Source organism: Saimiri boliviensis, chromosome 9, assembly GCF_048565385.1.
Source record: "Saimiri boliviensis isolate mSaiBol1 chromosome 9, mSaiBol1.pri, whole genome shotgun sequence".
Taxonomy (NCBI): Eukaryota; Metazoa; Chordata; class Mammalia; order Primates; family Cebidae; genus Saimiri; species Saimiri boliviensis.
In genome coordinates this window covers 3582250-3599931 of record NC_133457.1, presented here as the reverse complement: position 1 = coordinate 3599931, position 17682 = coordinate 3582250, and the positions used below count along the sequence as shown (strand labels likewise).

At 34.8% G+C, this 17682-nt stretch overlaps 1 protein-coding gene across 7 annotated transcripts in view; it reads left to right on the top strand.

Annotated features, from left to right (window-relative positions):
* Positions 1–17682, top strand: part of NAALADL2 (N-acetylated alpha-linked acidic dipeptidase like 2) — a 1288446-nt gene that overhangs the window by 576929 nt on the left and 693835 nt on the right. For 6 of the 7 annotated variants that reach the window (XM_074405415.1, XM_074405414.1, XM_074405412.1 and 3 more), the window contains one exon: positions 1028–1529. In XM_074405415.1, coding sequence (XP_074261516.1) covers positions 1036–1529 — 494 coding nt within the window. In that variant the 5' untranslated portion in view covers positions 1028–1035. Of the gene's footprint in view, positions 1–28; positions 519–1027; positions 1530–17682 lie in introns of those variants that run through there. The other variant, XM_074405417.1, reaches the window with a different exon arrangement.

Below are 17682 nucleotides of genomic sequence, written 5' to 3'. Positions count from 1 at the left end.
AATCATAAAACATAGTGAGGGACCTAAGATCCAGCTGGGGTGACAAATCTAATACACAGAAAAATTAAGTATAAATACTCTTAATCTGCAGCCATCATACACCAGTGGGTTACAGAATATAGACTGAAGACCACTTGCAGCTAATTAGCCCAGGTGTCCTGATACCACTGGGCAGGATACAGCAAACTGTCATCCAAAGCTGTGCAGGGGAGAAGAACCTTCATCTGCCATTCCAGTAGCAAGGTTACAAAACCAAACTCTCCTAGGCTGGCAAAAGGCTTCCCTCTTTGGATTGATGCCATCCCAGACTTTTGTTTAAAGTGTACCGAGCCAGGACAACTTGTGTCACTAATTTCTTGGAACATCGAGGTCCTCTCTCATGGTCTTAAAGTTGTGCAGTCTTTTTGGTGACTTAAGCCTCTGTACCATAACAGATTTTGCTTCTTGCAGAATTCGTATTTCATTTAGTTATTCTGATTATATCCTGAATTTGTGTTTTTAAGACTAGCTCTGACAATGTAATCATTCCAGGGTTTTTATTATTTTCTGTCTTTAACTTAGCCAAATCATAGCTTTATTACTTGTGTCTTTAATTTTTAGAAGTGATTTTGTGACTAAGGGTTTAATTTTGCCTTCTACATTGCATTGTCCTTCAGTGTAATTGCGCATTTGTGGCTATTATTCTCCTAAGCTTCAAATATTAATGGTTGGGGTGTGTGTGTGTGTGTGTGTGTGTGTGTGTGTGTGTGTGTGTGAGATTTTGTTTTATCATAGCTTTTCCACTAAGTACCTTCTACTTTCATTTTTCTTTTGTCTTCCTTTCCTATAGTAACATCAACAGAAAATTATAAGATTAAATAATTAAATAAAATATGAGTTTCTACTGGGAAAATTTATTTCCCTGTATTGTAATTATTACAATATTATGGAAACCCAATATGGCTTACTGTTTTGTTTTCAACTTGTAATTTTTTTTAAATTGTGTGCTTATTTTATTAAAATATATTTCTCTTATTTATCTTCACAGAGAAAAAGATGGCCTATCAGAAGGTCAATGCAGATCAGAGAGCTCCAGGACACTCACAGTACTTAGACAATGATGACCTTCAAACCACTGCCCTTGACTTAGAGTGGGACATGGAGAAGGAACTAGAGGAGCCTGGTTTTGACCAATTCCAGCTAGACAGTGCTGATAATCAGAACCTAGGGCATTCAGAGACTACAGACCTCAATCTTGATTCCATTCAACCAGCAACTTCACCCAAAGGAAGGTTCCAGAGACTTCAAGAAGAATCTGACTACATTAGCCATTATACACGATCTGCACCAAAGAGCAATCGCTGCAACTTTTGCCACCTTTTAAAAATACTTTGCACAGCCACCATTTTATTTATTTTTGGGATTTTGATAGGTTATTACATACATACAAATTGCCCTTCAGATCCTCTATCTTCAGGAAGACTTGATCATCAGTTATACCAAGAGATTCTCAAGACAATCCAGGCAGGAGATATTAAGAAGTCTTTCAGGTAGGTGAAGAAGAAATATATTGTTTGAATGCATTTCTTGGGAAAAAATGTTTCAACGGGGTATTGGACTGATGGTTTTGCCATGGTTCAAGTCAGTTTTGCAATCTGAGAAACAATTTACCAGCACAAGAATAGAAACTTCAAGCGGGGAGGGTGTACATTTTTAGATTTATGGTACTTCTGTATAAATTTGTGATGCAGTTTTATTAATTACCAGTAAGTATCATAACTTCTATGGAGACTAGAAATCTCCAGCCACTGTATTTTCTTCCTCTTGAGGAGCCTAGCTAGGCCAAATTGGGATGCAAAGATTGCCAGATATATATGTAATAAAAACTAGGACATTAGCTATATCATTAAAAACTTTAATGACATAAGAATAAAATAAACCTGCTTTATGGGCTGGAGTAACTGTCTTCAGAGGCTTCACTGATGTCACGTAACTAGTGGATAACTTGGAAAATTTTATTAGCATACATGCTAAGTTGTAAAAGGTTTTCTAGTTTACATATTTAGTGAAGAACTGGATATGGAAGATGAGGTATTACCTTCCATGTATGTCTTCTATATTTGCAGAAAAAGAATAGTCTTAGGTGAATCATGTATGTTGTTTGTAGGTAGATAGAGTAGTGAGGTACTGCTTTTCCAGGATATTCCTTCTGGGTTCCACTGATTTGTTACAGCCAAGATGTTGGCCGGTGTGTATTTCTAGGAATTTTCTCAGAAAAGCATGTCCACTGAATGATGTGTCACTTAATCCATGTACTGAAATTCCATGGGTATTGCTGTTGGTAGATTCTAATCCTCTTCCTGAAGATCAGGCTTCAGTGACTGACAGGAACGTGTTTCCTACACTCTTCTGTATCTGCTATTCACTTTTGCGTAAGCATCCCTGGACATTTAATACGTGGTTAATAACTCTTTTAAAGATACTTCTCAATGTAAAATGGTTTGTATTGAATTGAGCTGAAGGATATGCTGTTGTCTTAAAATGAATGATTTTAAGGATCCAACGAAGATAAAAGAAAAAAAAAACAACTTCCTGAATATTTAAAGCAGAAGGCATTTAAACTATAGAAATGCTTCCAACACAGAACAGAACTGATAACCTGATCAGGCGATACTCAGGCAGCCCAGAGAGTAACACAATGGAGCCATTACTAAACGTATACTAGAGGGAGAAGCGATGGGGTTGGAATGTCTGTGCACACCTGGGCAGAGAGGGGGACGTAACCTCAGCTGCAGACACCACTGAACACAGAGAGAGGGAAATGCCCCAGCTTCTTCCTCCCGCCACTGTGTCCTAGCAGTTGTCTACTGGCTGAAACCAGCCGGAGACTGCTGACTTAGAGCCTGGGAGACTCATTCTGAAGGGATCCTGAAATATAGGCTGGAGCAGGAAAGTTGCAAATAAAACTAACTGGCTCAGGATTGCTATTAAAAAACAAAGAAAATAGAAGAACTCTATAAAACTCTTTTTATTTTAACTTCATTATGGACATCTGTTCTATTACACAATTTCTTCTGGAAGAGGATCCTTAGCATTAATTTCTTTTTAATGTTAAGGATAATTGTGTGTATGTGCATTTTTTTTTTCTTCTGAGCAACTGGTTACTTTTTAATTTATTGACACAGTGAATACCATAACCTAGTCTGCTTCTTTCTTTGCTTTGGTTCTTAGTAAGTTTAGAGTCAGATTTCTATTTGTAAGTTTATAAGGAACTTCATGACAAGCATTTTGTTTACAAACTAAGCTAAGTATTTATTTTTATCTCCTTATATTACTTTGACTTTCTTTGCCTTGTTTTAATCCTTTTTTCAGCATTGTGGTCGTCTTTAAAAACTGCCTTATGTCCTCTTTGCAAATAGGCAACTAATTATAAAATTTAAAGTACATAATCATTACATTAAAATATTATTTTTCTCAGAATGGAAGCTGCATGATGGTAAGGATTATATTCCAGTCTTAAACTTCAAAATCAACAAAATAACATTTATGTCAAATCTAGCGATGAAAGCATAACCACTAGCAATTACACTCCCAGGTAGCTTTCTGTGGTTAGGCAGATTCACATTTATGGGTCCATCAAATAGCCAGAGTTTTTTTCTTTATTGAGATAACATACTTTCTTTTTCAAAAAAATCGTATTTTGAGTACAAATATCTTTACAAACATAACAGCTCCTCATCCTGAAATAACTTTTCCCTCAATAGTCATCCCAACCACATGTCCTTACGAGCCTCTGTGTTAACTAAGCCATCTTAGCCTTAGTTCTGTACCTCCGACTAGTGGTAGATTCCTGCTGTTACTTTCCATGAATTTATTAATAACTTTATGCTCTTACTGGCCCACTATTTTGTTCATCGATCACCCTCTCTCTTCTCTATTGGTTCTCTTTTTCTGCACATGCTCTAAGCCCATGTCAGTTCTTATCAAATAGCCTAATAGTTGTGTAATACAAGATATGTTCTTTTTATAATAGATTAGACTGCAGACTCTATGAGAGAATGGCCCAAACTTGGTTGTCTACCATTAAATGCAATCATCTAATAGACATTAAGTAATTATTTTTAAAGAATAAAATGAATGCACGAATAAATGAGAAACAGTTCTGTGTTTAATTGATCAATTATACTATGTATTTTTCAAATTATTTTACCATTTATGTTTTTCATTTTACAACTTTATACAAAATATGAACATAGCATTAATTTGTATCATATGACATAGTCATATTTAAGTTATATAATTATACTATGATTACTCAGAGGATAGCCTATGTTCTAATTTTAAATACATGCATGGTGGCGTGCGCCTGTAGTCCCAGCTACTCAGGAGGCTGAGGCAGGAGAATTGCTTGAACCTGGAAGGCAGAGGTTGCAGTGAGCCAAGATCACACTGCTGCACTCCAGCCTGGCAGCAGAGCAAGACTCTGCTCAAGAAAAAATAAAATAAAATAAATGTTATAAATTACCTTCAACAATACTATGACGAACAACATCTTGTCTGGAAACCTAGTTAAAAATGTTGCTTCAGAGATAGGCATATTTTAGTAATTAATATAATAAATTGGATTCCTAAGTCTCATTTGTTTTCAGTTCTTCCGAATGTACTTTTAAAAACGATCTTCTTCTCTCTGTTCTCTTTCTTCTTTCTCCTCTTTCTCCTTCATTACTCCCTTTCAGCCACTAAATTGTCTATTTAGTTATGTGTAATATGGGTGGTACATTTTGTAGCACTAATTACACTTTACCATTGACACTATTTGGTGAGGGTTAGCTGGCTTTAATGACATTAAACTAAGGAAGTAACAACTTTACTGTGTATATACTGCCACTTTCTGTACCATGCTCCTGTCCATGAATCATAGCACTCTTTATTGCTGTACTCAGACCTTGCCTCAGAATCCTTCTCAACCCAACACTCTTAAAAGCTCCTATTCATTGATCAGAAATACACAAGAGAGGATTTGCCATTCTTATCTTATGATATGGCTATGCTGGGTCAACTGATATAGTTAAGTTCATTTAACTTATAGGGATAAATTTCCCTCTTCTGGAAAGATAAATTCCATAATTTTACCAGGACAACTAGCTACAGCAAGAAACACAACTCATGACCAATCTATAAGACCAAAAAGTCCAAAATCTTAGAACCCTGCATTTTAACATTTAATATATTTTTACAGACTTTCATATATATATATATATATATATATATATATATATATATATATACACAATTTACTTTTTCACCTATAACTTTCTCACCTGCACTAATTTACCATCCCACAATGTAAGAAAATATACAGCTGGGCTGCTTTCTTGTCCCCTTCTTTTAACTCAGACATTAGGTTTGTTTACTTGTTAAAGTATTGGTGCCTTTCCTGTGCATACGGTTTTCTCATTTTTTATCTCTCCCTTTCCACACCTGCCACCAATGTTAACTTCCTTCCATTCAAGAACCACTGCACTTCATTTACCAAAGAATGTGTAATCGAGCAAGTTTCTTGTTCAAGCAAGTGGACGACTTATACATTACCTCCAGTCTTAAATGAGGGAGTCAAGGTAGTCCTTACCTAAAGATAAACTGGCTGTGGAATTCATGAAGACCCACCGAGTGTCTTTATGATTCTCAGGACACTAGAAAGGCTGATACGAAATAGTCGTTTGTCTCTCCTCTCACCCCACAGAAACATATTTTTGACTGACATGCTTTTGGACAAACACAAGATTTTGCTGTTGTTTGATGATAATGATGGTGCCATCAGCAGCTGTTGTCTTCTAGTCGCCAGCCTTACCTTCCAACCATTTTTTGGCCCTTCTTCACCTTATTACTGTTATTATTATTGTTGTTATTTTGTACTTTGTCTTCTCCACATGTTTTGTGTCCCTCTCTAATTTCAGTATTAAAATGAATGAGAGTAGGAAGATTGGGAGAAATGAAGCAAGCAATAAAGCAACTGCTGTTTTAATTGGAGAAAAACATGTAAATGTATGCACATAATTCAGAGGATGCAAACGATAACAGAATGAATTTAACAGTAATAGAGCGATGGCTCCTAAAGGAAGTAATTAGCTATCCTATCATTGATCTCTCCAAATAACAAATGTGCATTGTCTTAAATTTAATCAGAAAACGAATACATAGGATAAGATTGATTTAATTATGCATAGTGTTTCATTGCTCTGAACCTTAAATAAGACAACTTCTTAACTCAGGATTTCTCAGTTTTATGCAGAATGGCATTAAGTGTCTTAACTGGATTCAACTCACAGATGCAAGCTCATGCCCCTCACAATCCTTAGGTATTTGACTAGAGCAGCACCCACCAAGGGGAAGAATAAGGATTGTTGAAGGGGACTTTGACTGCACTAACCTTCTCCATTTTAATCGGTTAAAAATACTGTAAAATACTATTTGAGATCTGGTTCAGGTGCCCACTCCTTCATGGAAATCTTGATATCCCATCAGCTGAATTTTCAATTTCCCTTTGTAACCCACATACTTTATTTCCTCTCATTTTGTCGGTATGACTCACTTTCTGTTTCGTGGTGGAGAAAGAGCTGTGGGTCTGGCAGAGTTTAAATAGTATGTAGGCACTCAGTAAGACTTTACAGCATGAGAGAATGAACCAGAATACCAAACTTCTTGATAAACCTTCATTTCCATGTGGATCATCACTTTTTTTTCAAAATGAAAATAATGTATACTTTTTGTTATTTATACCTCTTATTGAAATTTTAATCATACATATGTATGATTCATATATATAAACATGGCTGTGTATGCACATACACATATCCCTTTGATTTTTAAACAAATTTTATCTATGTGCTCATAGCACATACTAAAAATGTGGATTTTGAATATAGATGAATTTTTTCTCTTATATAAACATGAGCTGGATGTCTACTATATCCCAGGCACTTGGCTAGTCACTCTATAGTTTTTAATGACATTCTGTTTATTCTTGAGAGCATTCTTTTTCTATACAGCATAAATGAAAATAAAAAAATTTGCAAAAGATATTTCCATGATCACAGGTTTTCAGGAGGTATAAAGTGGATCCCCTCACAGCTAATTTCGGCTTCAGGAAGAGATTGTCTCAGTCTGGGCCATTTCTGCCTAAAGGCTTGCTTTCTTACTCTCAGTGGTCAAGTTCAAAGGATTCTGTCTCTCTCTCCTCCTCAGCTCCCATGCACTCACACATACACACAAATTATTTTATCCATTTGGTTACATACTGAGATTAGGTGTTACTTTGCTAGTAAGCAAATTTTCTTAATCTTTTTTATTGAGTCTATCTAATGTGAAGCATCAGGACTAAGAGTGTTAAGGATCAAATGTTGGAACTGTTAATTTTTCTAATTTATTTTATTTTGTATTATTAGTTAGAGGGGTCTATTTTACATAATTGCAGTGATTATCTTTTATCAATGAACTATTTTCATTAGATATATCAAGATCATCTGCAGTAACTGGCTGCCTATTCTGAAAATTAATCAGTCTTAGGGTTTGTCACATTTTTCTTGTACCTTTTTCCTGCATTGACTATAATATGCTTTTCCATCCACTCAATTCTTGATCTTATTGATTCCAAAAGAAGGAACAAGATCAGTCAGTTGTAGTACAAGGGAATAGCAAAACTTTTACTTTGAGGATCAGATATATCAATTTCCTGTGGATTCATCTGACTTCCCTACACTCCTGCTGTAGGAAAGTTGTTAAGGATCCCATGCAGTAGAGTGCAGTGTAAGTTAGACATGGGAAGGTTGAGAACTGTTTGCGTGTTTCTCTCTTTCACGTTCCTGTTTAATGTCAATGAAATCAACATTCAAGTGACAGATAGGGTCCTTTGACATTTGCAGTTTCAAAATCTTAATCCATGCTTTAAAAATTAAGTGAATTTCAGCTAAAACTATTAATTTCATAATCTCTTAGGAGTGATTTACAGGGGAACATTCAATTAAAAATATTTTAAAATAGATTATGTATGTAAAATGCCTCAGATCAATTAAATACTTTGTCATAGTTACTTAAAAATTTTTCCAATGGATATTTCTAGCTAATGGGAGAGAAAGTAAAGTTGCTGCGTAATTCAAGTACCAACAACAGACGATGAATACCCACATTCCACTGCCCCCGTCCTGGAAAACTGTCACTGAATGGATAGTTCATTTTACTTGCCAAACTGTAGATGCTTATATAACCAGTATGTTTAGTTTTATGTACCAACTAGGATAATTAATATATGGTACCCAGATGTTTGGTCAAATATTATTTTAGATGTTTCTGTGAAGGTATTTTTAAGATGAGATTAAGATATAAATTAGTAGACTTTACATAAAGCTGATTATCATTCATAATATGAGTGAGTCTCATCCAATTCATTGCAAACTTTAATAGGAAAAGACTGACCTTCCCAGAAAAGAGGTAATTCAACCAGCAGACGGCCTTGGACTCAAACTGTGTTCTTCCTTGGGTCTTTAGCCTGCCAGCTACCCTGCAGATTTTGACTTGCCAAGCATTCACAATTGTGTGAATCAGCTCTTTAAAATAAATCAGTCTAGCTCTCTTTCTACACAAGTACACACACACACAACCACACATATCCTATATGTTCTGCTTCTTGGGAGAACCCTGATTTTTACACACAGAATTAGATAACTTAAATAACCAATGTAATATGGTGGCAGTTTTAAAATTATGGAATAATTTAGTCAGTCCTTGGAATTTAACTGATATGAAAAATTGATATTGAAATTTTAAAAAATGACCAATGTTCATTATTGTCTTTATTTCATTAAAACATTTCAGATATTATTTTCATGTAGTAATATTAAGTTTCTGAAAGCATAGAATTTGAAATTATATTCTATGTATCTAACAAATACTTTGAATATATTACTAAAAATGCTTAATCACTTTCTTCAACTTACTCAGTTTGTGGCATCAAAATGTAGTCAACTCCCCAAGCAAAAATTCACTTTCTAAATTTCACAAAGTGTCATTTTTATCTATAAAAAAATAGTATTGAAGTTCTCTTTCCTTTCATTATAACTGGAGCAAATATATTAAATTTTATATGCCTGATTTGGGAAATCAGTTTCTGTCTTCAGTAACTGTGTGTTATATCTGGGTCTTTTACAAATGAAGTGCACTTCCATTGCTTAAAAATTGCTTTCCTGTGCAACATGATGTAGTAATGAATTAAATCCAAATGAGCCTTATATTCACAATGTCATAATATGTAACTCATCCCCCACGGAACTTTTTTATTATCTAATACAAGACAAGCTAATGTCTTTCTCTTATGGCTCACTTCTCAGAAGGGAATGCAGCTTTCAGTATTAGGAATAAAGAAAGAAAACTATGATTTGAGATCAAATTACCTTTTTATAAACCCTCTGAATCACAGAGAGCACCTTAACATGTCCTGAAATATGCAAATCAAATTCTGATAGAACAAGAAACAAAAGAAGCAGTTCCAATTCTATGGAGTACATTTCTATCTGTGAGAATAAAATGAAAGTGAACATTTTTCTTTGAACAGAAATATGTGCAGGTGATTTTACCTTCAGTAAAATTAAAACAAGTGTGGGCGTTTTCTCTCCATTTCTTCACTGGGTTTCATTGTATTAACTCTATTCTGTAGAGAACAACTTGTAAGATCAGCTTGTACCAATATTGTAGTTCAAGCTGCTACACAGATTTAAAAGCTCTAATTTATTATCCTGATAATTTTTGTAATTTGATGAAACACATCAGATAGTCCCTTATTGTAACTTCCTTAGGCTTGTCTGGAAGGTATATTTTAATTTAACTGGGTATTTCCAAATGTGTCTTGCTATTTTATATGGACAAAGAGCAAAGATAAACAAATATTTATTTTAGTCCATTGGGACAGCCAAGATAAACTGTATCAGGTTTTCAAAAGCTGTTATTTCTTGTGGTTCCTGGTTTTTCTCTTGGGGGTGGCCAGGCAGATTTTTTTCTTCATCCTATTTGTGTTCACCATAGCTAGATCTGAGTCCATCACTTCTGGGTATAACGTGTGGTTCAGATCTAAACCTTCCGTCCACTTTCTTACTTTAAGTAGAGAACAAATTCCAATCAGATCTATTTTTGACGGTTTAATTTTTATATTATATTTCAAATTAAAATTGCATACAAACATAAGCAAATTGTTTATGTAGAGCAGTACAAGGGAGTTGGAAGCAAAGTCAAAGCTATAAACTGTTCTGGGAGAAAGTAGATACCTCAACTTTCACATTTAATAATTTGTGCTGTTCTTAATCAAATTTATATTCCAATTTAAAAATAACACCTGATAGCCTATTAGCACAAGATGTATTAAAGGTCCCTCTGAATGCCAGTGCATTTACTCATGTTAACAAATATTTACTGAAGGCCTACTGAGTGATGTGTACTGAGCTAGGTACTAGAGACAAAGCAGTGAATAAGACGTACAAGATACCTACCTGCATTTATGGTATTTACGTTCCCATTGGCCAATCCTAGACATAAGAACACGGTTGTTTATATAAATAAAATATAATGCCACAGAATTACACACTGTAATGGGAGTGAAGAAAGGAAAAAGGAAGGGAGGGAAGGAAGGAAAGAGGGAAGGAAGGAATGCAGTTTGCAAAGGTATTTAGGTGACTGTTTGGGATGAAGTGGTCAGTTCAACTTCAAATGAACACTTACTATGCTCCCTGAGGGTAGATTAGCCTCCCCTTTTTCTCTTCGGTATCCTAGGATGACCCAGCAGCTAACTGGTTGGTGGGCCTGCCTCACCTCTTAGCTTTGCAGAGTACCATAGAACTTTTTCTCTGCTAATTTCTTTGGTTTTGGCCATCATGTTTACAAGCAAACAATAACAAAACAAACCCACTTGTAAAGAGCAAGTTGAACAGAAAGGGCAGGGGAGGGGGCAGATGGTAATGCGTTCTCCCCTCTTGCTTAATTTCTATTCATTTGTAACATTCCATGAGGAATTTTACTCTTCCAAGCAACACCACTGATTCATTCTTACCTCTCTCTTTAAAATTATTAAAAGTAAAGTAATTTATTTAAAGTCTAGTTTTCTTCCCAAAATAGCTTCACTTCTAAGGATTGCCTCGTCACTTCCAGTTACTGTGTTTTGAGGGGTATTTCCCATAAATTTCACGTTACATACAGAACTCATGTGATATGACTAATAAGAGACATATATTTCTGATTCTTCAGTCTTGGTATAAAAGAACCAAGTTGAGGATGAAATGTTACTCCTGGATTCTTGAGTCCTTTATTTTGTTTTAATCACTTGAAGTCTTTTAAATGAGTTGAACATTGCTAGTTATATACAATTACAATCTAACAACCAGTGATATATGTAAACTTTTTTAAACTGCAGACAATATTAATAAGAAAAATTCGTTTACAGACATGGAAATTAAACAAAGATGTTAACATCAATTTTCCCAACATCAGTTTATACTTCAGTTTCAGCCCTTCATAAGTATGGGGACGGGGTTTTGGAAGGCATTCTGCTGTTGCCTTTTCAGTTGCTCTTTTGACAACTTATGACCAAAGAGAGAAGAAGCTGGGACCAGAGGATTTGACAACACTCAGCGTGTTCTCAGAACTGAGAGAGGAGTTCTTCTATGATAATCATGAAAGCAGAAAACATAGTGCTGATAGCAATTTTCATTTCCAAACTACAATTACTTTTCTATTTGAGAATCAGAGCAAAGTAAGTAACAAATAGTACTGATATTACTGCAATAACCTATAGGCAGAAAGAGAAATTTAGGGATCGTGGAAAATGTCACTTAGAAAATAATTTGCTGATTGATTTGAGGAAAAAAATATTTGAAAATAACACAGGGTGACCAAAAACATTTAGTAAATCTAGGCAACAATTTGAGGTAAAAGAAACAAGATGATGAGAGAAACAAAATGAATTAAAGTTGTTTTTATTTTTTCTGACTGATGGTTCCAGAAGGTTTCTGGAATAAGTGCACATGGGTTAGGAAGTAATCTAGGAATGCAACATTACTCTAGCCTCTAGTTTAGAAAATTCTTGAAAGAAGGGAAGAAAAAAGGCTACAATATAAGCTAATGGAAGAAAGAGTCAACAGTGCAGTGAGAAATGGTCATTCAGCTGTTCAAATCTGAGACGCCCCTTCCCATATCCTGTGTGGGGCTATGTCCTGGTGCTGGGAAGAAGGTGATACTTTGCTCTAGGGAATATTTATCCAACCTTAGTCTGTGTCTGGGAAATGAACTAATATTGTGGATTGGAATAAAAAAAAAAGCGACAAAACTTAGCAGAAACTCACGCTTCTAGAGCTCTCTTGACCTTGGAAAGTTGCCCAGGACTTTCCAGAGTCTGTACTTAAGCTGTACACTCAGTGTTTAATAGAGGTCACACAGAACTTTTTTGTGTATTAATATAACTCTGTCATAGGAGTATTTATGTTTAGTGTCTCTGAAATTGTCCAGAGTTCTGGGAGATAGGAATAATACCTAAAACTATTGTTGAAATACCAACTCAGGTGTTATAATGGTAACCTAGATAACAGCTTATGATCTTTTTCAGATAACTACTAATAGGATTTTTCGGGAAAACAAAATGAATAAATATAAATGGTTTTCATTTGCTCCTTAGTTGTACCCTAAAGCAATGGCTCATATTTAAGCGGTGGTCTACACGTGACGTTAGCACAGGTAACTTCCTGGAACATTAAAACTTAGTTTTCTTATTATCCAATGCTGCTGCCTTCTGTAGTCAGTCAGTCAGGAAAGGGAAAATTAGGGTCATTCCACATATATTCGTATTCCCGGTAGTGCCAGTACTATAGTTCTATACAGCCATTTCATATTCTTGTGAAGATTTGAAATCAGGGGTATTTATATCACAGAAATACAACCAATTTAGAAATAGACTTGAAATTGATCTGCCTGGGATCAAATCCCAACTCCATTACATCCAGCTATTGTAGTGGATGGTCTTGAGCAATGTTCTTAAATTTACAATGGCACAGTTTCCTCATTTTTAATATGCAGTTAATAATGGTTCCACCTTCAAAGAAATGCATAAATGGATAAACAAGATTTAGATGAGAACATGACACATAGTAAAGAATATTACTTGCTATTTATTATTACATTATTTTTGTTAATAAAAGGTCATCAGCCATTCTCCATTGGTAATTCCTCCTTGACCACCATCCTTAGTAGGTGGGCTTCTTGGAATGTTGCCCAGCCCATGTCTCTTCTCCGTCTCTCCCCGCTCCTCTCAACTTTACATTGTTTTTCCAAAATTCTTGTTAACATATTTTTTCCTATCTCTCCGAGTTATACTATTAGGGTCTCATATTCCATATTCTAAGTATTTTCTTGAATAAAGTTCTCTCTCTAAAAATTTTGATGACAACTAAGATAATACTTTTTGAACCAAGCACATGATCATATTTGTCAAGTCAATTTTTATTCTGCTTTATAAGTGGGTCAGAATACTTTAGGTTCTAACACATGTGTAGGTGAAATTCAGCCAGCCTACTGAGTTACCCTCCTCTATCATGACATTAGCTAGATAGTTTCTATGTAGCATTAGGCAGATATGAAGCAGAAGCCCGTTCTTAATTCGTACTATAAAGACACATAAACATCTGATGCTACGTAGAGATGGCAATTTCCAGTTACAGAATCATTAATCATTTATTTTAATTAATACGTAATGAATGCCTACTCTGTACATGGCTTTCTGTTAAATATAAAATTTAGTTAATGCAAAGATGAATAGATTCTTTAGGAACATACACTCTTGAGAGAGTTACATAAATGTCTAAATAATTGTAATATAGGCATAATGATGTCAGGCAAAGATTGTAGGAGAGAAGAATATAAATTCTGGTGGGGTAGAGTCTGTTAGTGCTTTCCAGAAAAGATGAGCATTGAAGGCTATAAAGGCTTTAGATAAATTCATATATAGATATCAAACATGACTTCAAGAAAGGTTAAACAAAGGCATGGAGGTAAGAAAGCACAGAAAAATAAATCTGGGTTGTTGTGAGTGTGCATTTTTTGATAGGAGATTAGTTTGTATAATATCAGATTCCAGAAGTAGATTAATTTTATAGAAGGTTTGGAGAAAAGCTGATGGTTAGAACTTGGTTCTGAATACAATGAGAAATCAGCAAAAGATTCTGAGTAGGAAAATTATAAGATCAGACAGGGTAACTCTACATGACAGATTCGAGACAGAAAACAAAAAACATTGCAGAGATGGTTACAGGTGTCCCTTTCATACTAGCCACTTAATAAATATTCATCAAAGTTTTGGTCAGGGAGATATGTGCTGGTAGAGCATCTGTGCTGAGGTGTAGACATGAGGATAGATGCCAAAATGAGAAACACAGCACACAAAATTACTTTTATATTTTAATCAAAAAATATCCTGCCCAACTGTGATTAAAACTAAAATTCTTGGGTTTTAGAATAACAGCATCTATGTCAGTTTTTCTTACCAAGATTCTTTCAATGTCTTTTAAAGGTCCCGTATTTTACCAAGCTACCCTGCTAACAAGTTAGCTTGCCGTAGTTTCTTGGATAGTTGCAGAAGACATGAAACCCCTGGGTGAAAGATGAGAGAGAGACAGTTTATCACAGCAGAGCAAGCAGCGTTAAGTATCATGTTTGCAATAGTGTTTGGATCCCCATTTCCCACAAGTGATGAAAAGAGGCCAGCTGGACCCTGTGCATGCAGTGGTTGTATTACAGGAGAGGAAGCTTGTGCTTGAGGATTCCCAGTTTTTTATGCTGGACAATAAGCATGCCTGCCTATTGCTCTTGAGAGAGATACTTTCATCATTTCAAAATTGTAAACATGACCAACCTTTTCTCTGGAGAAAACCCTGTCTGTCTTTCAAGGCTGTTTGCTGCGTACACATTCTTGGAAAGATAGTCTTGAAGAAAGGTAGTTTGTACCTCTGTTCACAGGATGTGCCAAAAAGCGAGAGTCTCACATAGAATCAAGCATTGTTTCGTCTCAAATTTGTCAGGTCTTAGTAATTTACTTAAATGTATTTAATACCTGCTTCACCCAAGTACCGTGTGTTAGGAAGTAGGAGTGGAAGTCTCAGGGGAATATAGTACAGTCTCTGGTTTCAAAGAGCTGAAAGTCTTAGTGAAGGATAGAGAGGAAACTATTCCCCCATAGTGCAAGCTGACAGTCATATTTATACTAATACAGATACAGGCAAAATGCCCTCTGAAGAAAGGGAGGGATTCTCATTGGAGAACTATTAAATCACATGAATGTACCAGTATTGATTGTTAACATTTGGATTTAGCTCTATAGCAAAAATAACTCCAATAAATTAAACCCAACCTGAGAAAAAAATCTGGGACCATCTGGGAGAGATAGGGAATAATAATAGTTGGAATTAGGATTTTTGCTGTAAGGTACCCGCTTTACGATATGGGAAACGTGCATTATTAGGTTAAAGTAAATCAAATACATCTTTTATTGTTCTAAATATACACTAAACATAAAAGTGTTTTACTTTTCTTAGAGTTATTTAGAGCATTGCACAATTAACTAGCTATTCCTTATGATATGCTAATGAGCCATTACTAATCACCAGGTGGCAATTAAAAGCAGTGAGGGAGACTGTGAAAACGAAGTGGATATTCTAGGATATGCTCAAGAACCTAACCCTTTTAGCCATGGTTCAAAGTCACACTAGTACATTGGGACTTAGAAAATCTTAGAGTGAAAATTATGCCTGCAATTTAAAAAAATTGAGATGTTATTTATTACGTAGTCGTTGTTTGTGGGACAGGAGGCTTAGACACATTATAGTATATACGCAAGGAAAAAAATTCTAAGGTGACATATATTGGCCATAGTAATTCATTTTAGGCAATGCACATCATGAAAGAAAATTTTATAGTTTTGTTTTCTCTTTACAAAGTACTTTACTGGTTTAATTAATCTGGGTCCCTTCCTAAATATGTATGTAAACAAAAATGAGTAGCTGAAACTGAAGCACTTAAAAACTTGGTTTTAAATAAAAAGTTAAGATGTTAAAATGTCATAGACTAAATAATAAAATAGCCTATCAACCTACTTAACCTACCATCATATTTTTTATACATTAGACTTCTGTTTTCAGAAATAAATACATATTTCTTCATAGTTCTTAAAATTACCTCGGACTCCTGGATGCAGAATTTTTGCTTCTGAGAGCTGAGCTTGCCTGGTCTGTCATAGGCCTAGCAAACAGACAAACAGAAACATCTTTATTTAGTGTGGACATTGATTTGTTATGCTTGTGATTTTTTTTCAATCAAGCTTCATTATTGATGTCACAAAGGTTAGGTACAGTTCCATGACATGTTGGCACCAAAATCTCTCTGAGGCTCATGACAATTACCATATATATAAACTTGACTTTATTTTTTAAAGTAAAAGACAATAATAAAACACTTTTACAAGTCACACGTAAAACTCTGAATATTTGCAAATAACAGATAACATGTATATCCTAATAATACTTTTGTACCCAATTTACAAGTATAATATCTGCATAAAAGAGAATGCCATTTAAGCAGCTAATGTAAATTTATTCTATATTTTGATGGGTTAAGAATCCACTTAGAAAGTATTTGATTGGCATATGGATTGTGAAACTCTCAAGGTCATTAGATGAGGAGGAAGTAATGAATGGTATTTGTGCTTTGTAGAATATTTGCTTGTTTTGCTTCTCTCAAGTCAGGTTTAAGAATTTCATCATTCTGAAGGGCTCAAAATGTCCATGTAAGTCCCGATAGTAGCTGTAGACAGATCACAGAACTAAAATGAGTTGCCTGGTTGATGTGTATCAGTAATGAATATGCTAGTGGGGCTTTGGATCATTAAAAAAATAATTAAATAAAGCATGAAAATAAATAAAATAAAACTAGCCTTGGGAAAAACAATAAATTATCACTTTGTAACCACCAAATGATATGCTTTAATGAGAACAGCAGGCAGGAGGTGGTAAACAAACCATTAAATTGTGAATAGACCAGTCAGCACATGGTATAGTGGTACCCCACACAAAAGAACAATAACTTAGTCGGTTGTCTCTTTTATTCAATATTCCATAATGTCTAAATCAAAGTTTCCTAATGCCTTTTTAAAAATGCAAGTTATAAAAATCTGTAGTAGAGTTCTGGATCAGTAAGCACTGTCAGGATGGATTATAGTTCTGTACAGTCTCTGCTTTAACAATAGCATGATGGATGGAGAATGACGCTGGCTACCTATTTATCTCCTAAGATCACTGCTTTGATGATATTGATTCTTTCCTGGGCTTCTTAGGCTCAAAATTATAGCTCAGGTACTCAGACACCTGTTTTGTAAAGTATGTTCTTAATATGGTCCAGTGTTTTCCTCTTTGGCTAAGATGTACTGGTCATTAGGTAGCAAAAAATTAAATCATTGCCTATTAGAACATGTGAGGATTTTCACAATTAAAATATATTAATTTTGTTTCATTTACAGAATAAATTACAATTCTTAAATTGTGTTTATACTTTATTTTTTTCAATGGACATTGATCGTATGCTTACAGTGCAATAAACATGGAGGCACAGGATATTTTAAAATAACTA